Source organism: Mustela nivalis (genome assembly GCF_964662115.1).
Source record: "Mustela nivalis genome assembly, chromosome: 8".
Taxonomy (NCBI): Eukaryota; Metazoa; Chordata; class Mammalia; order Carnivora; family Mustelidae; genus Mustela; species Mustela nivalis.
The window spans coordinates 29,243,449-29,266,458 of NC_139027.1; the positions used below are offsets into that span (position 1 = coordinate 29,243,449).

General features: G+C 42.1%; 1 protein-coding gene across 1 annotated transcript in view; it reads right to left on the reverse strand.

Annotated features, from left to right (window-relative positions):
* Positions 1-1,282: 1,282 nt before the first annotated feature.
* Positions 1,283-23,010, reverse strand: part of TTC27 (tetratricopeptide repeat domain 27) — a 172,042-nt gene continuing 150,314 nt past the window's right edge. Inside the window, exons 17-20 of the mRNA XM_082745658.1 lie at positions 11,111-11,308; positions 9,743-9,854; positions 5,940-6,040; positions 1,283-1,524 (exon numbers count right to left, since the gene is read on the reverse strand). Of these exons, the coding sequence (XP_082601784.1) occupies positions 1,402-1,524; positions 5,940-6,040; positions 9,743-9,854; positions 11,111-11,308 (534 nt within the window). The 3' untranslated portion in view covers positions 1,283-1,401. The remainder of the gene's footprint in view (positions 1,525-5,939; positions 6,041-9,742; positions 9,855-11,110; positions 11,309-23,010) is intronic.

Genomic DNA, 23,010 nt, shown 5'->3' on the forward strand with positions numbered 1-23,010 from the left:
GGAAAACAAACTGAGAACAAAAAACTTCTAATCCTTGGAAACTCTTCGTCAATCTTCCATTTGACTCCTGAAATCTTTGCCCTCCTAAGTATTTGTCTATTGATTTTCCATTGGGGATCACAGCTGGGTACTAATAAAGAGTTCATCTTAAAACCTCACTCACTCCGTCCATCCATCCATCCATTTACCTACCTACTCTCCAATAGCTTCTGTAAAAGATTTGAATGGACATTTAATGTTAACTCAGGCTACTAGCTCACTTTACTGGTCTTTCTCATAGCTTCTATGTTTTATAAGAGATAAAACATACTGCTTTAGGGCAGACATTAACTTTTTTTAGACTAGTGTACTAGAAAAGAGAAGCAGGTGGTGAAGGAAAGGAAAAGCACTGGTAAGCATTTGTAACTAAAACTGATCCATCAAAGCTTTTGAAGACTTTTTTTTTTTAATGTTCAGAAAACTTGTATTTGTAGAGTATGCATTTTAAAATTTCCAATGGAAGCTGAAACTCACAAGGAAGCCAGAGGTAAAAATTATTCAGATTTTATAAATGAGAACACAGATAAAAAGCAAGGGTCCAATGAGTTATACATGGGACCCAAAATTCAGCAACCCAAGCCGGGACTGAGAATTCCTCACTCAGTTGTTGCCTTCAGTATTTGTTTCCACAGACATTACGAAGAAAGCTTTTTACTTTGGCATTTCTGTAATACGGCACCATTTATGGCTGTCTTCACTTATAATAACCTTATTAAACAACCATCTTTAGGGCTGGCAGTCTACAAAAGTGAGGAGGGTCAGTCTGCTAAGTAGTGGTTAATGGCCCAATCAAAATTTGAGTTATGTCATTTTTTCCTTGCATTTTCTTGATTTAGAAACTAACGTATGCCCCATTTCTAATTTAGCCAAACATATCTTTCTGACACAAATACAAAGTCTCAAGAAGGAAAAAGATTTTTGCTATCCAATCCAACCTTTTATCATTTTTGGATAATCATACAGCCGATCTAATGATTCCACAAACTTGCAGTGTGCCGATATTTTTTCCTGTTGCAGACTAAATATTTCCAAAGGATGATCTAATTCATTTTAGGCTGAGAGAGAATAAACCCTATGCTAAAAAGCAAACTATAATTTTTTGCTCTTTGGGCTGAAAGACCCCGGCACAGAATACAGAAGAATATATTGAATTCAACAGCAAGTAAGCCTAAAGAAACAGGGAACTTTTAATTAATGTACTTTGGAAGGTCCAAACATGTAGAAAAATCACAAAACAAAAATGTTAGCCATTAAAGAGAATTTTATTTTTTTAAAAAATCATTATCTTGTGTTTCAGATACACAGGTATAAGAGAAATTCAGACGGTGAAAGCTCCTTTTCCAGCTACTGTTCCCAGGATGGTCAGTACTGGTTTCGAAACTGGTTGCTCAGGCCTTGCAGCTCTGTGACCAGAGCGTCTATCGCTGCTGCTTCATCAGCTAACTCTGGGGAAATTTCTCCACTTGCCACATCTGTAAAAAGTTGCTGCAACATAAAGAACAAAGCAGATCAAAACAATGACAATTTCTCTAAAATAAAATAGGTACAGAGGATAGAATTAAAAATTCCCTGTATCAGGGTGCCTGGGTGGCTCCGTCATGATCTCAAGGTCTTGGAAAAAAAAAAAAAAAGATACTTCTTTAAAAAAAAAAATTCCCTGTATCTAATAATACCACATGATAGTAACAATGGTTAGTGTTTGTTCTGTTTACCAAACTGGAAATGCACAAGCTGCAAAGTTAAACCAGGCATCAAAAACGTGCCTGAGCTGGCAAATTCAAATGAGCTCTGCTCTTCAAAATGGTTGCCCTGAACACTGGTTATTCTTTTTTTTTTTTTTTTAAAGATTTAATTTATTTATTTATCAGAATGAGAGAGAGCCCAAGCATGGGTAGTGGCAGGTAGAGGGAGAAGCAGGCTCCCCATTGGGCAAGAAGCCCAATGCAGGAATCGATCCCAGGACTCTGGGATCATGATCTGAGCTAAAGGCAGAGGCTTAACCAACTGAGCCACCCAGACGTCCTCTGGTTATTCATTTCAATGTTATATGATGGTTTTAGAATGAATGGACATTCTTCATCCAAAAAAACCCCAAATCTATTCATTGTGTATACAAGCAAAGTGAATATATTTTATATTCAAGTTCATACACATCATACCCCTTTATGCTAATTACTGGACAACTAATTATTGTTTAGGACTCAGAGGCTGCAAAGATTATCAGGATTTGGTAAAAGCAAAGAAGCCCAGCATGTTAAAGTAAAAATAAACGTTCCCTCTTTGTAAAATTTTATCAACATACTTTGATAAAGCTGCCACAGCGGAGGCATTCTGGAGAGCCTCTCTACCCGGAACCGCCTGCTGAGCCAGGACAGGCACCCAACAAAATGAACTTCAGGATCTTATGACCACACTGTGTATGTGTGGGTGTGTAGATCAGAAATGTAATTTACTCAACACATTGTCTTTTTTAATTTTTTTTTAAAAAATTACACTATTTATTTATTTATTTGAGAGAGAGAGAAAGAGCACATGCGTGCAAATGGGGGGTGGGGAGGGCACAGGGAAAGAACCGCAAGCCGACTCCATGCTGAGCGCAGAGTCCAACACAGGGCTCGATCCCAGGACCCTAAGATCATGACCCAAGCCAAAACCAAGAGTGAGCCGCTTAACTAAATGAGCCACCCAGGTGCCCCACTATTTATCTTTTCCATCAGACCTGACTAGATGACTTGCTTACCATTACCATATGACTATTTACTATCCCAACCATAGGACAAGTGTTCTGATGGTTGTTCTAAAAGAGAGCCCCAGAGATGTTTTGAGTGATGGTATGATCACTGGGATAAACTTAGAGCTTCACACAGTGATTTTTAGAGCTAAGAGCATTCACTGAATGCAGGACTTCACCAATGTTCAGCAAAGATCTGTCATATTACCGTGTTGTCACACCGTGCACAGTACCTCATAAAAGAGTGACTTAAGAACTGTTACAATGTGATCAGTAGAGAAAACACCTTGTAGGAAAGTAATGTAGGGCGCCTGGGTGGCTCAGTTGGTTAAGCAGCTGCCTTCGACTCAGGGTCCTGGGATCGAGCCTGGATCGGGCTCCCTGCTCAGGGGAGAGCCTGCTATCCCCTCTCCTCTGCCCGCCTCTCTGCCTACTTGTGCTCTCTACTTCTCTATCAAATAAATAAATAAAATCTTAAAAAAGTAACCTAGACTCAGATAGCATATTTTATTTTTACTAAGTATTATAGTGCTTGCAAATCATCATGATCTGCATCACTCCCCTACGAACTAAAGAGGAAGGAGAGAAAAACTGGGGCTTAGAAAGAATGGATTATTTGCTGAGGATCCTAAAATGTGCAAGCAGTAAAGTCTGTCCTGTCTCCAGGATTTCTGGCATTTTCCCGAACAGCCCTCATGCCCACTGCAGCAGGTCTGTGAAGTGATCCCCGTGGGCGGTGGTGGTGGGGGAGGGGGAGGATACACTGGATGACGTCAGGTGAGGCTCTAGGCTCTATGTGTTTATTTCCATGAAATCCCTGGCCTGGAAAGAAAAGATCTGAGATTGGTACAAACCAAGCTTACTACAAGCTATTTAATAGAGCTATCCGGGGATGCCTGGGTGGCTCAGTGGGTTAAGTCACTGCCCTCGGCTCAGGTCATGATCCCAGGGTCATGGGATCGCGTCCTGCATCGGGATCCTTGCTCCGCAGGGAACCTGCTTCTCTCGCTGCCTGTGCCTGCCTCTCTGCCTGCTTGTGTGTACTCGCTTGTTCTCTCTCTCTCTCTCTGGCAAATAAATAAAATCTAAAAAAAAAAAAAATAATAGAGGGGCGCCTGGGTGGCTCAGTGGGTTAAGCCGCTGCCTTCGGCTCAGGTCATGATCCCAGGGTCCTGGGATCAAGTCCCACATCGGGCTCTCTGCTCAGCCGGGAGCCTGCTTCCCTCTCTCTCTCTCTGCCTGCCTCTCTGTCTACTTGTAATCTCTGTCTGTCAAATAAACAAATAAAAATCTTAAAAAAAAAAAAAATAGAGCTATTCAATTTTGTTTTACCTATTTAAAGTGCTCTAAAAAAGTGTTTGGGGGATCCCAATTCAGCTGAGCAAACCCAATCTGTTTTAAAAAAAACAAAAAAAATCGGAAAAGCATATGCTCTACTACAAAATCAGAGACTCCCAAATATTCTAGCAAAAGCATGGTTTCAAAGGAGGCGTGGGGAGGCAAGTTTTCCCAGTTGGGATCTAATGAGAACAAAATCTAAACCTAGATGATGCTCTGAGGCCTCCTTTTCAATGTCGGGGAATCTTCCACAAAAGGGAAGACAGGCAGTACCTGCACAGACTAGACTAGTTAGGTAGGTACAGATTTATGTAAAATTAGTAACTTACAAGAAAAAGCTTTGCACAGAGATAAGGAAACTAGTAGAGAATCTCCTGAGAAAATAAACAATTGTAGGTAGGTTAGTGATCTAACCAAAACTAGGAAACCTAGCTCCCCATTTGAGAGGGACAGTCACAGGAAAAGCTTACTACCTTGACCTTCTTTGAGCGCTCATGCAGTTTTCTGAAAGATACAAAATTCTGAAGTTAACCTACCAAACTGGGACAATCTGGTACAATCGGGTTCCAGTTTGCAGATTAAAAAGGATAGTAAAGCAAATTAATATTCTGAAGAGGCAAAAATGATGCCCTCATCTGAAAAGATCAAGCAATTAATAAAAAGCCATACATACTCTGGGAAGGTTTTTACATGTGTCCGGAAGTGACCTTCACCTACCATAGACTTGCTCTCAGAAGTGTTAGAATTTATTTACAACCCAAGATTAAATAGTGAAGGCAAGCAAAAATGAAAAAAGAAACCACTGAATCGTGCTAGAAACTATATTCCTTGGGGTGCCTGGGTGGGTCATTTGGATAGGGGCATCTGCCTTCAGCTCAGGTCATGATCCAGGGTCCGGGAAACAAGCCCTGCTTCTGGCTTCCCTCCTCTGCTGGGAGCCTGCTTCTCCCTCTGCCTGCTCCGTGCTTTCTCTCCCTCGCCAATAAATAAATTAATTAAGAGAAAAGAAGAGAAAAAAAAAAAAAAAAGAAAGGAAAGGAAAAGAAAAGAAAGGAAAAGAAAAAAGAGAAACAAAACTATATTCCTTTCCAGTTTGCTTCCAGGGGTATAATCCACACCTGACCACGCGATCTCCAGGCTCTGCCCCATACCTGACCGGCCACAGGCAGATACTCCGGGCTCCCAACCAGTTCCCTCAGGGATTCTTGGGCGTCCCCTGCCCAGCGCTAGTTCACAAGGCGGCATTTGTCGATTGACGGTAAATGTTTCAGTGGTCAAGCCTGAGTCACTCACCTGCCTTAGTCTTTGTGAAACCTATATACCACCTACTTAATATTTGTCTCTAAATCACCTTTTTAATATAAATAGAAGTTTTTCTTTTTTAGAGGAAACATTACATTACCGTAAGTGAAAAATAAGCAATAATGTTCATGAAGATGTAGGTCTGAGGTGCTAGTTAAACTTTTTCTAACATGTGGTGAAATAAATATGCATGAAAATCAAAAGTTCAGCCAAGTGTTACCAGTGGCATATATGTCATACTCTGGAAAAAGTGACAATCAGGAGAAGAGCATTGTTTTCATTTAAATTCAAGAAAGCAGTAGGGCTGCGTTATTAACTTTAAAGACTCCCGAGTTACCCAGGTGAAGGGTGGTCTAGCCTTGGGGCCAGTAACACCCCTACCGGTACAACCGACCACCTGGGGGCCGACGTCTAAACCGCCACGTGGCCTGAATATTACCCCTGACATAAAGGAAGATTTAAGAGCAGCCGCTCATGGCACAGACCGTCTTTCCGGGGGCACCGGGGTTAACTCACACCGCATTCTCACCTTTGCCTTAGATGACAAGCCCTGCAAATTGAGTCGAACTGAGGAAAGCACCTGCACAGCCTCCTGGGGACTGGACTTGTTTTTACTGTGTTTTATAGCCACTGCAACATAAATACGGGAGAAAATATGCGTTAAATGCTGCTAACGATCATTTATAAGTGCCCAAAACAATTACTTGATTAGGTTTTTATAGTAAAAGACTTCAGGAATATTCCCACATGGACAGATTTTGTTTTGGTAAAAGGACAATTCTGTGCATAATTCCCCGCACTGTCCTTCTTCACACTTCCTGCTAACTGGAGAATTGTGAGGGGAAGTAGGTGATTTTTGGTAAGTTACAGATCACTGGGAAGAGACTCTAAACACACACACACATACACGTGAAATTACACAAAAAAGAGATGAAATCTAACTGAATACAAGGTACACGGAGGGCAAAACCAGAGGGAGCAGCTCTTTTGTGTGGCTCCCCGGGGCACCAGGTCCCTAACGGGGACTCACAGTTGCCAATGACACCTGCCCAGTGAAGTGACATCGGGTATTTACAGCTCAATTCTTACTGCATTCTCCTACTCAGGATTTACTCCCCATTCCAGAGGAAGTGGCTTCAACAACCTGCGTGCTTGCGTCCGGCGAAGTGACCACACCCGGGCTCTCAGGTGGCTGAGAGGCGCTTGGCGTCAGCAGAGAGTGGGAGAGAACCGGGTCACTCACTCGTGACAACCCCGCCTCCCGCGTGCTGGAGCCCATCTTCCTAAAGTTTTGATCAGGAAGGGATGCTGTAGCATCTACTGAGAGTATCATATGGTTCTTGTTCTTTCTTTTATTGATGTGTTGTATCATATTCATTGATTTGCCGATGTTGAACCAACCTTGCAGCCCTGGAATAAATCCCACTTGGTTGTGGTGAATAATCCTTTTAATGTACTGTTGAATCCTATTGGCTAGTATTTTGGTGAGAATTTTCGCATCCGTGTTCATCAAGGATATTGGTCTATAGCTCTCTTTTTTGATGGGATCCTTGTCTGGTTTTGGGATCAAGGTGATGCTGGCCTCATAAAATGAGTTTGGAAGTTTTCCTTCCATTTCTATTTTTTGGAACAGTTTCAGGAGAATAGGAATTAGTTCTTCTTTAAATGTTTAGTAGAATTCCCCCGGGAAGCCATCTGGCCCTGGGCTTTTGTTTGTTTGGAGATTTTTGATGACTGTTTCAATCTCCTTACTGGTTATGGGTCTAGGCTTTCTATTTCTTCCTGGTTCAGTTGTGGTAGTTTATATGTTTCTAGGAATGCATCCATTTCTTCCAGATTGTCAAATTTGTGGGCGTAGAGTTGTATGTTTCTTTGGCGTTAGTTGTGATCTCTCCTCTTTCATTCATGATTTTATTTATTTGGGTCCTTTCTCTTTTCTTTTTGATAAGTCTGGCCAGGGGTTTATCAATTTTATTAATTCTTTCAAAGAACCAGCTCCTAGTTTGGTTGATTTGTTCTATTGTTTTTTTGGTTTCTATTTCATTGATTTCTGCTCTGATCTTTATGATTTCTCTTCTCCTGCTGGGTTTAGAGTTTCTTTCTTGTTCTTTCTCCAGCTCCTTTAGGTGTAGGGTTAGGTTGTGTACCTGAGACCTTTCTTGTTTCTTGAGAAAGGCTTGTACCGCTATATATTTTCCTCTCAGGACTGCCTTTGTTGTGTCCCACAGATTTTGAACCACTGTATTTTCATTATCATTTGTTTCTATGATTTTTTCCAATTCTTCTTTAATTTTGCAGAGATTTTTTTTTAATGTTACAATTCTGTTTTCAGAATTGAGCATGGTGGACAACAGTGTTGGGGAGAAACATTTAAAAAAAGAGAGAATAGAATAACAAAGACAAGCAGTTCATTCCTCAACTGAGCACTGGTCTACAAAAGCAACAAAGAAAAGGTGAATCTAAATCTAAATTTTCATAAATCTAAAATATCACCAGAAACTAAAGCTGAGCATCCACTCACAGATGCTTAAAATGCTTTGGAACACCAATGTCTAATTTGTTAAAGTGAGAAGGAACTTAGAAGAATAGAAGGTTGTTTTTCTCCCACTATTGTCCTGATGAAAAAATGGTGCCCAAAATAGCCTAAAAACAACTTTTGGTACAAAATGAGGATTTTATTCCTGCAGTACTTATTTCTTTACCCTGTGCATTTGTATTTGATAGGTTTAATAGCATCACTTAGTGATAACAGAAAGTATCTTGGCTTTGATTGTTACGAAGTTAGCTGTTCACAGAAATGTTTAGGGTTGGCAAGCTCAAGTAAATAAGATAAATTCTTCCAAGGAGATTGTACCTTGCTGTAATTATGTACATAATACACCTAGTTATGGGTTTCCTCAAACATGGTACTATATTCACAAAGGTCACAGGCCTCAGGACTGAACTCCATCTGAGCCCACCCACCATGAGGCCAGCATAAGCCCCGTGAACTGCAGCCACATCCACGGGTCTATCAGCAATGACCTCCACCTTGTCTACTCTGAATTTCAGCTGGACAGAATTCGGCATGTCTCTCTGATCTGTCAAGGGGTAGACAGGCCAGATAACTGAATATTTATATCCTTTTTGTCAGTGATATCAAAGAATGTAAGTAGAATTGTCAACTACGAAGCCCATTTCTAAACTGTTCGAATGTTCTGTGATTTCTTTAGAGACACAAAGTTTACTCTTGTTCTTCATTTTTCTCTTTTTAGTTTTGAGTGCCTTATCAGACAGCTCAGCTCCTATACCCCAGAAGGAACAGGGTTGGTGTGAGAAGGTCAGGGATTTACCTTTCAACCAGGTGCAAGATACTTTTAAGTGTTTAAATACATCTTCATTTATTCTTTCTAACAAGAAGGTAGGCATTGCCCCCATTTTACAAGGAGGGAACTAAGGTTCAGAGGAGTCAAGTGATCTACCCAACACCGCCCAGCAAGTACAGGGCAGAGCTGGTTCTGGAGCTCAGGTCTCCCTGATTTCAAGAGTCTGCCCTTGTCAGCTCCCCAATACTGTAACTGTTAGTTGCCAGAAAAGTTAGAAGAGGACTTTAGGATAGGTTCGTAGCTCTGTGATTCAGTTCTTAACACAGTGGCTTCATTATTTTATTTCAACTGCATTCCCAGGGCATCACACATCCATACTCAATTCTAAATATAAAAACGCACTATTAAATTTACCTGGCGTATTTTTCATTAATGCAAATAATGAAAAGGGGCCTTTATCTGGGATATACCCAACAGGCGTGCAACCTTATATGTAATGTTATCTCTCCCCTCAAATATCACCCACTTAAATTTCCCAAAGGCAGGGATAGGATTATATTTTTTATTTCTTTCGCATATGCCATAGGTCTTTGTACATTGCTATTCTCCAGTAATCTATGTATTTTTGGAGAAAAAATATTTTCATTTATAAAGGAAAACTACAAGTCAAGAAATGTTAACAGATTTCCTTAATACTACACAATCAACACAAACAGACGGTGTGCTTGAAAGTCAGACACAGCTGGGAAGGTCCTTCCCATCTTGAAAGCTCCTAATACTGGTCGCTTACACTCGAACAGTATTTCAGTTTCTGTCCTTCCTACCATTCCAGCCTCTATTTTCTCCTATTGCTCCAAAGTGCTTACCCAGTAGCTGGTCTTATAAAGATTCGCAGCACGAAATATGGCTATTTCCATATAACGAAATAATCTGAACTTATCTGGAATGGAACTTCACTTTTGACAAATTCTTTTTCAGTAAAAATACAGTAAGACGTGGCAGGAATATCAAACATTACATCAAGTACCATGTGCGAGTCCTAAGGCTCTGTGCACCACTTCCTTAAATGATGTCATGTCTTTCTCCCAACAACTGGACTGTGTGTCACACTTGTATGCCTTAGAGAGATACTGGAACGCCTGAGGACAGAAAAAGAACAGTGTTCAGAATAACAAAGGGAATTCACATTTCCAACTCGGTTTCCTGGAGGTCATGTGGAACTAATTTGAATTTGAGAAACTAGCATCTGTGTTATGTAGCACGATCTTTATTATTCTCATCAAAGAAGGGGTACAGATGCAATCAAGTAGATGTATTTGGACAGAGAAACTTCCCTTCAAACAGAGAAACAGAGATGCCACGTTTGGAAACCTAGAAGAAGGGCACACACCATTCCTCAGCACCCGTAGCCATCAGCTTAAGAGCCCGGTTAAAAGAATGAGGCATGAACTTGATAGCACCTACAGAGTCACCAAGAGGCGTGTGTACTCATAGAAGTTTAAAACACTTTCACAGCCCCATCCCTGCAGATTCTTGAGGGAGAAGTCACCGATCAGAGAATTCAGACTCCCCTTGAGTCCATACATGCAAGAGCACATCATTCAAGAAGAAGTGGAAGGACAGAAAGTAGGAGTGTGTGCACGCGTGCGTGTGAGTGTGTGTTCTCCGGGCTGACAGGCCATGGTGGAAGCCAGCTGTGGACTGAGGGAGGAGAGATGGCCAGGAATCCCACAGATGAGCTGGACTGCGGCGAATTCCAAACTCAGGCAAGGAGTACATTTGATTTGTTGTGGATGTTTTGAAAAGAACTGAAAACAATGATTTCAACCTTGGAAACTCTGGGGGCTCCTTTGGGTTCTGAGATAAGAGGCCAAAGGCATAAGTTAAGTGTAACTGGTGCTCTCGTGCACTTTCAAGAAAGGAGCAGGGTAACCTCTGTAAAGCCTTTTGTGTTCAAAGCACTCCTTCCATGGTCTTCTCTCGTGCCTTTTTCCAAGGCTCCCGTCTCAGATCTAAACCCTCTTTTGTCGCTGGGCCCCATCTACCTCAGTCTTCAGCAAGGAGCCTGCAGAAAGGGCTGAGAGTAAAGCATATGAACAGCTGCTTGCCACAGCTCCAGTCGGGGAGCAGTCTGGAGAGTGCCTTTTGCAGGAAATGGAGAACAATTATGTAAGAAAGATTCATGGAAAGTAAAAAAGATGAATGCTTGCAAGTCTTAACCTGCCCGCCATTCAAAGTGCTTACGTTAAAGATTCCGAATAAAGATTCGGAAAACCTGAGCATATCCATCATCCTTTTTGAGCTCATTTAATTCTTCCCCCAACCATCGAAGGAGATCTGCTACATGTAATTTAAACAAAAGGCAAGCTCCCACGAGGACTGAAAGAGGACTTACCTTTTCAATTTCATCAGGCTTTTCACTCTGCCCATTTCCATACACTGCGGCATACAGCCTCCAGATTTCTCCATCATTCGTCACTCTTGAAGTCACTCTGCCAAGTAATTCCCGCAATTTTCCTCTGAGGGCAGTTGCGACATCTCCACTTCGATCGGTTACCCCGTCAACCACTGCCCTGACCAGAATTTTAAGGACCTTAAAAAATGCACAGAACAAACTGGTAAGCTAGAAACAACAAAATACAGTAACAAAAAACAAGGGGCTACCATCGCCATTATCAAGAACAGTGATGGTGAAAAACCTTGAGACCCACTGGAATATCACCTTTACGCTTTTTAAAAATAAACATGGGGGCACCTGGGTGGCTCAGTGGGTTGGACCCCTGCCTTCGGCTCAGGTCATGATCTCGGGGTCCTGAGATCGAGGCCCGAGTTGGGCTCTCTGCTCAGTGGGGAGCCTTCTTCCCCCACCCCTCTCTGCCTATCTCTATGTCTACTTGTGATCTCTGTCAAATAAATAAATAAAATCTTAAAGAAAAAAAAATAATAAACATGGAGCCATGCTGAACCACTCCCTAGAATCACATGCTGATTCACCTGGGCTCCCTTTGAAGGTTCCTTGGAGGGCACGAAGCCTTCTCACTCTGAGCACTCTCTCTGAATGCTCTGATTGACACCTGTAGCTTTTAGGAATGTCAGCTCAGACTCACGGTCCTTTTTATACACAGCAATAAAAATGGACAAGAGAACATTCAATTGTGCTTTTTCTTTCTTGTTTGGAAAAGATACCTTATCTCTGCCTGTAAATTCACATTACAACCCCATATATGTAGTTCTAATTCTGAAAATACAGAATTCTTATTACATGGTTTTAAATCTAAACATAACCAAGCAGATGAGACTGTATGGATATGCACTACTGTCAAGTGATCACTCTTCAAACATTTCAAGGATTAACACATTTTAAAAGGGATGGTCTATTAAAATAGTTACTGTCCAGTACAAATAAAGCCTACTAAATTAGTAAAATACTTTGCTTTCTCTAGAATCAGACAACTGGCCCAACGTCCCATCCTCTCACTTTACCCACAGGAGGAGATGGGGGAGAGAACTTTAAGCTTTCTTACAATAAAAATGGAGAGTGGCAGTGTGGATATTTGGTGGTGTGTGCAGGGAACAGAAGGGTGAAAGGGTAAGGAGGTGGCATGTCTAGATGAACAGGGGCAGGTAGGGCGAAGGGAGCTTCAGACAGGTAGATACCAAAGCCTCTACAAAATTCACATGCAGATGTCACAAGAAGAGAGTGGGACCTTGAACAGGAGTGAAAGCAATGACAGATGTCTTCATACTCCCTACCTGTATGTTCAGCGGCCAGAAAGTTCTATAAGGAGGAACAGATAGTAGAAGTCATTCCTGGCCATAACAGATACTGCCTAAAGAGATCCTGTTGGTTAAAATCAGATTACAGATAGAATCCTAGGGAACACTACACTTAAAGGAAGGTAAACAGGGGTCTATGCATAAGCAAAACTAAAAAGGAGTCCATGGAAAGACGGGATAAAGTGACGTCATGGAAACCAAGGGAGGAGGAAGTACCAAGAGCACAGCTACAAAGTTGAGGGCTGGAGGACGCTACTGAATTCAGCAATTACAAAGGATTAGTGACTGTATCCAGAGTTAAAGCCAGAAGAAAGGCAGGAGACATTGCGATTTCAGACAAGAGGCTTACAAAGAGAGAGAAAAACATGAAAACCAAGACAACTATTGGCATCATAAAAGACAGAAAGTAAAAAAAGACCCCAACCATAGTAGCCCATAACACTCATTTTGAATTTTATATGTATGGGCATAGAATGTTAATAGAGAATATTCATTTGACCAAAAGCTTTAATGTAAATATACTGGGAAGATAAGAAAGAGAAGTAGCACTTGGGGTGCCTGGGTAGCTCAGTCGGTTGAGCATCTGACTCCTGGTTTTGGTTCAGGTCTCAATTTCAGGGTCATGAGATGGAGCCCAATGTGGTTGAGCTCCACGCTCAGCTCTCTCCCTCTCCTCCCCCTCTGCTCCTCCCCACCACCTGGGCTCTGGTGCTCTCTTAAATAAATAAACGAATGAATGAATGCATGCAGGAATGAACGAATAAATAAAATCTATTAAAATATATATCCTTTAAAAACCAAAAAGAAGGGACGCCTGGGTGGCTCAGTTGGTTAAGCAGCTGCCTTCGGCTCAGGTCATGATCCCAGCGTCCTGGGATCGAGTCCCATATCGGGCTCCTTGCTCGGCAAGGAGCCTGCTTCTCCCTCTGCCTCTGCCTGCCATTCTGTCTGCCTGTGCTCGCTCGCTCTCCCCCCACTCCTATAAATAAATAAAATCTTTAAAAAAAAAAAAAAAAAAAAAAAACAAAAAGAAAGAGAAGGAGCAGAGATGTTGATATAAGACAGTTAGGTCCTTGATTACTGTAACAGTCAACCAATAATACCTAAATTTGGTTAATAAAGAGTAGCAGTGTTTATATTATGAAATATAGAAATGTACAAATGGCAAAAGAAACACTATTTAGAGAGCAGGATCTTTAGGACTAGAAAGCGGTAGAGAAGGAAACTGCTGTATTTTGTTATAAGCCTTTGACTACTATTTAAGTTGTATATATGTATGTACTATTTTCATAAAATAAAAATTTAATTTAGGTGCGCCTGGGTGGCTCAGTGGGTTAAGCCGCTGTCTTTGGCTCAGGTCATGATCCCAGGGTCCTGGGATAGAGTCCCGCATCAGGCTCTCTGCTCAGCAGGGAGCTTGCTTCCCCCTCTCTCTCTCTCTGCCTGCCTCTCTGACTACTTGTGATCTCTGTCAAATAAACAAATAAAATCTTTAAAAAAATTTAATTTAAAAACAATAAAAATAGAGAAAAGCCAAGAATAAACATTAAAAAATTGGTAAAAATAAAACAAAAAATGAAGGTAACATGATTACTGATTTATTAGACTTTAACATAATGTCCTTGGCATGTGCGGGGAGGGGCTATTGATAAAAAGAGGGCTGGTGAGGATTTTGGGAGAGCCGGCAAGGCAGTGACCTCACTCATACTCCAGGGGCTGGTTACACAGGTGTGTTCCCTTCATGCAAATTCTTGTGTTTACTTATGATCTGTATTCTTTTCTATACATAGACTGTATTTTAATAAAACATTATTTTAAAAGTTATTTCCTGCAGTTAAGAAAGCCATCTACACTAAAGGGAATAAATGGAGTGATTAAAATACATTAACAAATGGAGTTAATTTGTAAACCTAGAAAGTGGTCTTGGAATGATAACAGGATAACTTTTTAAAAACTATTAATTTTATAATTTACTAGTAATATCCCCATTTTCCTCCCACTAACTAGTGAGAAAAATCACATTCTAGTTATTCAGACTGACTACAAAACGGTAACTTTGAACACATACTTAAACCCTTCTTTAAAAAATTAATACTTAGAGAAAAAAAAAAGGAAGAAAGTAAATATTTGTAACTTAAAAGGAGAAAAGCCTGTTGCAGTAGAGTTTCTCTGATTAAGTGAATCACCAAGTAATACAATTTCCTCTTGGGCAGTCTATGAAGTTTATCAGCCTCACATTCCTTTGCATTACCAAAATCTATAGAATTTGTTGCTGAAATCCACTATAAATGCAGGGACTATGACATTGGTAAACAGCAGTGATGAGGACGGGTCTTCAGCCTACTCTATCACAGAATTGTTGTATCAAGGAGTCAATGCACAATATAAACCTATAAACTATTATGATGATCATTGATCCTCAACTTCCTTTACTCCATCAGAAGTGGACAGCAAAACCCTCATTGTTAGCTCACTCGCCATGTGCCCCTAAATTTCCTTTTGGTTCAAAAGAGACCTAAAAAGGGGTGCCTTGGTGGCTCAGTGGGTTAAAGCCTCTGCCAGGGTCCTGGGATCGAGCCCCGAATAGGGCTCTCTGCTCAGCGGGGAGCCTGCTTTACCCTCTCTCTCTGTCTGCCTGTCTGCTACTTGTGATCTCTCTGTCAAATAAATAAATAAAATCTTTAACCAGATGGTGGGTATTGGAGAGGGCACAGATTGCATGGAGCCCTGGGTGTGGTGCAAAAACAACGAATACTGTTACGCTGAAAATAAATTTAAAAAATTAATAAACAAAAAAAATTTTTTTTAAATAAATAAAATCTTTAAAAAAAAAAACAAAACAAAACAGAAGAGACCTAAAGAAAAACAGAATCCGTCACCACGGTAGCTGCCCTCAATACCTCCCACCACCTCCACCGTGAGCATCACTATGTGCCAAGCCCTGTGCGGAGCCCACGACCAACCTGATCACATTTGTTTCTCACAGGGACCCTAGCAGGCAGGTACTTCATTCTCCCCACTTTATAAATAAACTCAGACAAGAAAGACAAAATGTACTTTTCTGGGTCCCATAGCAAGTGAGGCACAGAAAAGGTTTTGAACGCCAGTAGTATTTGACTCCTGAACTTTGATGGAGATGATGAGAAGATAATAGTAGATAACATTTCTAAATACATATGTAAGAGAGACAGAGACACAGAGACAGTGACAGAGACAGAGAGACGAAGAGAGCATGTGAGAATGCTCGAGAGCCAGGGCCTCTATGAAGGCACAATCCTCCTGACAGTCCTGTGAGGAAGGTGCTCTGATTATCTGCATTCTGCAGATGCAGACACTGGAGCACAGAGGGGTCAAGTGACTTGGCCAAGGTCACACAGCGGGGGAAGGCACAGTTAGATCTGAACCCACATGCCAGGTCCTGGGTCTTGCCTCAAGCATTCATTGTGTTCATTTACAAGGTGCAGCTCCTTATTCCTGTTATCTCTTCCCTTCTAATCATAAATTCTCTTATACCGGAAAAACCTCTCTTATGAAATATGTATAGTAGTGACTTTGATCATTTCATTATTTCTTTGCCAAATCTTGAATAGACCAAACCAAACAGGTTTTTGTAGTTTTTCTGCTTATTTACTTTTGTTACTTCCCCAAGACATCAGAGCTAATAAAAAATAGAAAGGGAAAAGAAAATTCCCAAACACAAGCACGACTAACACTGCGGTGAATTTCTTCTAATTTTTTACTACGCACACATTTTTTAATACTATGTAAACAGTCTTATCTTCCCGATTATGTCATAGAATTTTTTCATATACTCTTTAAAATAGATCATTTTAATAGATTCAAAATATTCCACTGGGTTGACAGACTGCAGTCTGTTTAACAATTTCCTTGCAGTCAGATAAAGAGGCTGCTTCCATGCCTTGCCACTGATGTTATTACTATGATAAATGACACTTCACTGCGTATCTAGGTTAGATTTCCAGAACAGGAGCACCTGGCTGGCTCACTCGGTGGAGCATGAGATTGGTGATCTCAGGGCTGTGAGTTCAAGCCCTAACATGTGTGTAGAGGTTACTTAAAAAAAATAGAAAAATTGTTTAAAAAAAAAAAAAAAAAAGAAAGAAAGAAAGAAAGAAAGAAAGAAAGAAAGAAAAGAAAAGAAAAAAAAATTCCAGAAACAGAAGTATAGAATCAAAGGAATAAACATTTTAAGACTCCGGTGGTGATTCTGATACTTTCTAAAAGGGCTAAATCAAATTAGATCCTATCATTAGTATATAAAAATGTGTTATTTCATTGAATATTACCAGCACTGAGCAGATCATTATCTTTTAAATCTTTGACATTTTGTTCTACTAAAGGCAAATGCAGCTATTTTTTTGTATTTTATTTCTTTCATTAGTTAGTACACTTAAATCTCCCTCTAAACGTTTGCTGAGTAAACATATTTCCTTTTCAAGCTATTTAAATGTTTTCTTAATCTGTATTGATCTCACTTGTTTCCAGTGTGAAAATGGCTTTACTGTTAATCTTCATTACGGAAACAATACAGCCCACAAGCCGATGCACTAATCCACTGCCGGCTCCTCTTTCTGAACCCAACACCGTACATGACTTGAGAAAGGAGAGAGCGGATGGACCTGAGGCAGAAGCAGCAAACACGGGAGAAGGCAGCAGAGGGTGGAAGATGGCCAGGTGCCCATGTCCACAGGTGGGCTCTCTACACGCCGCGTGCCATCGGCACGGAGACACTGCCACACCGCAGCGCCAGCCCAGGGCAAGCCGGGGACCTGCGGGTACAGCTGGGCAGAGCCCCGGCTGCCTGGCGGGCCCTCCACCTGCGGAGGTGGTTAGAGGGCTACCCAGCAACACGGGCACGGGAAGAAAGCAGTGCCTGGCAGAGAACCGGGAGGTTTCCTGGGGAGCCAGACCACCTGCCAGTGGTGGGAGGTGGCCGTCGTGAAGGCACCCAGGGGTGAGGGTCCCCTAAGGTCCAGACTCACGTGGAAGGGCACCACTTAGGCCCTCCCACCAGCACGTATTACCAGTGGAAACCCCAAATCCCCCGGGGGATCATGAGCCAAGAGAGAAAAAAAGAAGACATCTGAAAAGTGCAGCCCTAAGGAAATAAAATGAATGGTCTACATGAGAAAGATTTAAATGGTCGTGTGGGGGAAAACCTGTTACCTTGTCTCCCTAATACATAGTCTCGGGAAGAGAAGGAGGAAAACCAAGGGGACGGTGAGACCTCAGGGGTAGCAGCACATACGGGGAAGGAAACAGAGGTTGGGCTGAGCCTGGAGGGGCTGTCACCAAAAGGGGCTCGTCTCACTGGCTGTCACCAATGAGACGAGGAAGCCACAGCTGGAAAGGTAAGAAGCTCGAAATTCTGGAAGACAAGTGAAAGAAGCATTTTGTGGAGGAAGGGAGATCTGTGGGGTTCAACAATGCCAATAGGCTGAAGAACTGGAGGACTACCGAGTGTCCCCTGGAAGTGGCAGAAGGGACCTTGCCAACAGTGCAGTTCAGCAGACGGGGAGAGAAAGCCTCATCTGCTTGGACTCCAAAGAGGCCCAGAGGAGGGCAAGTGGAGCCCATGGAAGGTGCTTCTCCTCCCAAGCTAAAATGCCGCAGAGAAATGGGGTGGCGGCTGGGGGATGTGGCTGTGCACAAGTTACTCATGCGCACTTGGAAGGCACCGAGGACATTCACAGACTAGAGCAACAGATAAACGCACTCGGTAGTATTGTCCCACTTGTCATGTAGCACAAGTTCTAGAGGCGTCTTTTTTTAAACCACAGTGATTATAAGGGAGGACCAACTAGGCTTTTTAACTGAAAACTAATCCTAACAGTCTACTCCAAAGATGATTCTTCAGTCTGTGTTTACTTCCTGAGGTTCTGGACAGCCACGTGGTGATCTAATGAGAGTTCAGAACCCTCTTTCCAGAATGTGCATATCCACATACACAAGTCTTTTTCACAGTGTTGCTGATCATCACATCACAATCTCCTGAAGCCTAACAGTGGACCCTTCTTAGAAATTCTACTTTGCAAGAGAGAGACAGAAAAACTAAAACTCTTTAACTACAGAGAGCAAGCTAATGGTCCCCAGAGGGCGGTGGCAGAGGGAGATGGGTGAAACAGGTGATGGGAATGAAGGAGGGCACTTGTGACGAGCGCCGCGTGCTGGGCGGAAGTGCTGAGTCACTGTATTGTACACCGGAAACTAATGTAACTCTGTATGTTAACCATACTGGACTTGAGCAAAAAAGAGAAATCCTAGTTTGTCCACCATGGGCTTCTCTCTCAAAATTGCACATGACTGAGTTCTATCTGAAAAGCTTTATTAGTTTTCTATCCACTCCCTCCCTATTCTTACTATCTCCTTCGTCACTTCCAGATGTTCAAACATCTGGTGTTGTTGGCTAATGGCAAGGCCTTCACATGATGAGTGGCGACATCTCTGGCCGTGGTGTGGCTCCGTGCACGTCCCCTCTGCCACCACAACCGCCCCCAGTGAGGTGAAGCTGGGTGTTGGGTGCACCCCCGGCATCTACCAACCCTGCTAATCTCACAGGCACTGCCTTCTCCCTAAAAAGGGAGTGCTACAGTTGTGGCAGGTCAGCTGTGGTGAATCTGCATCCTCCCCAAATTCATGTCTAAACAGAACTTGACAATGCGATATTCTTTCAAACAGATATAATTTGTGGATATAATTAGTTAAGATGAGGTTATACCAGGGTTAGGGGTTGAGGTTGTCAGGGTTAAAAAACAAGCAACAGAGGTTATACCAGATTCGGGTGTGTCCTAAATTCAGTGACTACCATCCTGCTAAGAAGAGGAGAGGACACACGGAGAAGGTGGTGCAGAAGCAGGGGAAGAGGGAGAGATCAGAGCAACGCCACCACAATCCAAGGAATGCCAGGAGCCACCAGCACCCAGAGGAAGCAAGGAAAGACTGTTCCCCACAGCCTTCAGAGGGAGCACGGCCTCGCCAACCCCTTGATTTCAGCCTTCTCGGCTCCAGAGTTGAATGGTGAGAATACACTTCTGTTGTCTGGAAACACCATGCGTGTGGTAACTTGTTAGAGCAGCTGCAGGAGACTAATCTGGAAGTGCTGAGTAGAAAGACCCAGGCAACACCGGAATCACTGAAACAGTCTCTCCCCAGGGCACTTCCCCAGCTTCTCCTAGTCATCTTCCAGGTTCAGTTCAAGAAGCACCAAATGAACAGCTGTCACCTCACAGCCTGTCCCTTCAAGGGATGGTGACCTCTGGCACCCCACTCCAATGGCATCCTTTCCCCACGTGTAGAAGTTTCAAATATCAAATCTCTCCAACTTTTCTTCCCTGGGGTATGGCTTTTGTGTCACGATTAAAAATGGTTTCTCCAACCCCAAGCTTATAAAAAATATTTGCCATACTTTCTTTTCTTTCAGTGCTTTTATGGTTTTAACTTTTTTGGTGATGGTGATGATGATGATGATGAAGATGAAAGCAGCCGCACTCAGAACACCTGTATGGGCCAAGCACTGTTCCAAGCCCTTTCCACAGATCAACTCCTTTACTCCTCACAACAGTCCTCGGGAGGCAGGCACTATTTTCATCCCCATCTTACAAAAGTGAGGCATAAAGCGATTAAGTTCCCCCAGGCCATAGGGTTGCAGGCGGGCGGAGGTGGGCTGCAAGCCCGGACTGTCTACCCCCAGAATCTCTGCTCGTATCTACAATGTCATCCTCGTTCTCAGGGCACTCCAATTTCAGTATCTGGTGCAACTGAATTTAGTTTAGTGTAAGCAGTGAGGCAGAGCTTTAGTTTTTTATTCCAGATGCTTGGCCAACCACCCCAATACATATTGAATATTCTATTTTTATCCCACAGACTTAAAATGTCATCTTTATCATGGACCACATTCTCATAACTTACTTGAGTCTGTTTCTGAATCCACTGTTCTGTCACATTTCATTCCTGTAGCAGATAATAGCTCTTTATATAATAAGAGTATTATTAGCTTTTAACCTTTCTTATTTGTTACAAATATTCCATCACATACTTTTTAAATGTGGTCATAAAAATTCTTTCAAGTTTTCTTTTATTGCTTTAAAGTGCAGAAAATTTGGGAAGTATCCATTTCTATTCCCGATTTTTTTATGAGATGAATGAAGCGTTTGCAAAGAGTTAGTCCATTTGGAATTCATTTGATGTATCATAAAATAATCTAAGTATATTTTTTAAGCCTGGAGGCTTCGAGGGATTTCATTCTCATCGCTATAAACAGCCCTAAAGCTCCTCACATCGTCCCCAAACCAACACCAAGCCCCGGATGCCCTGCAATGACTTCTTAATCCCTCACTCACATCTCTCATTCATTTAGGTGAGCCAGAACTTTATTCTCTATCCTGAGCCTCTCTCTCCCCTCTGTCCCAGACTGTGCCTAGGGGATGCGGCAGCAGAGAATGACTGTGGGGAGCCACCTCCAGACCCTGAGGAGAGTTCTTGTTTGCTCACATGGACGAACAGTGATTCCAACGTACATGCTGAGAAATCCCCACAAAGAGAAAGCCCGAACTATCCCCTTCCCCAATGCTAACCTTGGAATCCTTGGCCAAGTCTCACCAAAATCTTGGCTGAAAGCACAAGGTGTTGGCCCTTTGCATTCTGGAGGTCTTCAAAGCCGGAAGGAATGGGATTGCCTGAAGGCCGGTCACAGAAACTTCCAGGAGGGCTCCAGGCCAGGAGTGAAGCCATTTTCCGCCTCCCGGCTTGGCTACCTCCCTACTCCACTTGGAACGCTTCACAGGATTTGCTGTTTCCTGGCCTGATAACCCTGACCCTTGGCTTCCCCAAACCTTGGTTATCACAGTGAGGTAGGCAGTTTAATATTTGCTTTTTCATGTCTTCAGGGAAAAAAAAAAGAAATGTCTTCAACTGTGGGAAAGGCATGCCCAGGCTTTTAGGTTAAAAAGACCAGACTTTGGGCTTCAAGTCCTGGCTTTACGACCACTTGCTCGCTCTGAAGCATGAGACTTACTAGTTTACCTTGCTACGCTGCAGATACCTCAGCAGAAGAGATGGAAATAATACTGACTTTACGGATATAATTTGTGTAAGATCTCTCCATGCCATCCCCTCTTTTCTTTCAGGCAACCGCTAACCGCCACTCGCTGCAGGACCGCAGTCTGGTTGGCAGGCTGCCCCAGTTCCCGTCAACACCACCTCCCCCGCTTCCCGAAGAAAACACCAAAGAGAAATCCACACAAAGGACAACATCAATATAAAAGAACACTCCGTATATGATTCTCCGTATATGACATTTAAGAAAAACCAAACGATAACGATGGTGCTGAAATCAGAAAGCAGTAGCCTGGCCTGGGGGGTAAAGAGTGGTGGTACAATGGACTGGAAAGGGGCCAAAGAGGACTTTCTGTGGTGATGAAAATGTACTTTATTTGTTTTGGGTATTGGCTATATAAGAACACAGAATGATCCAAACACATCAACTAACACTCTAGATCTATACATTTTAATACACGTAAATTATGCCCCAATTTTTTAGCGACTGAGCCACCCAGGTACCTCCCATGCCCCAATTTTTAAAAACTTTGTCATATATAGTTCACATACTCACTTATATAATGTAGAAATGGTTTTTTTTTTTTTTTAACATAAATCTTCCCATAGACTTTAAGACATGATACAAAGGAGAAAAACAGGCATACCTAGATGTGATTCCTGTCTTTGGTTCCTACTATGACCATATAATTTGACATGGCTGGTCAAATTATGTAACCTCCTATGTGTCACATTCATCCACTGTAAAATGAGAAATATTTGGAATCCACCTGAAAATACTGAATGCCCTATAAAAGATAGCCCATGGTAAGTGCCAGAAACATAACAAGCACTTAATATATGTTAATCCCCTTCAATTCCTCTTCCATTTATAAATAGCAAATGGGGTGTAATACTGCAATACTGAAATTCTTCCCCTGAAATGATCACCCCAGTCATCAAAGAAGGGGGGTCAGGGAGAAGGAGAAAAAGAAAAAAGAAAAAAACCTAACAAAAACCTAACATTAGAATTTACCCTGAGGAAAAAAGCATGGCTATACACAAGGATTTATCTATAAGGATACTCATGGCATTATTCACAATAGTAAGTACCTGGAAAACTGAACAGAGACTAATTATGAAGGAATATGAAATTTTATTTTATTGTAACTAAAATATATATAGCTTAGATATAAACATAAATATGTATTAGGACAAAAAGCATTTGTCCTAAGTTGTTTTTTTTTTTTTAATATTTTATTTATTTATTTGACAGAGATCACAAGTAGGCAGAGAGGCAGGCAGAGAGAGAGGAAGGGAAGCAGGCCCTCTGCTGAGCAGAGAGCCCGATGCAGCACTCAATCCCAGGACCCTGAGATCATGACCTGAGCCGAAGGCAGTGGCCCAACCCACTGAGCCACCCAGGTGCCCCAAGCATTCCTAAGTTTTAGTAGGCTATGCACT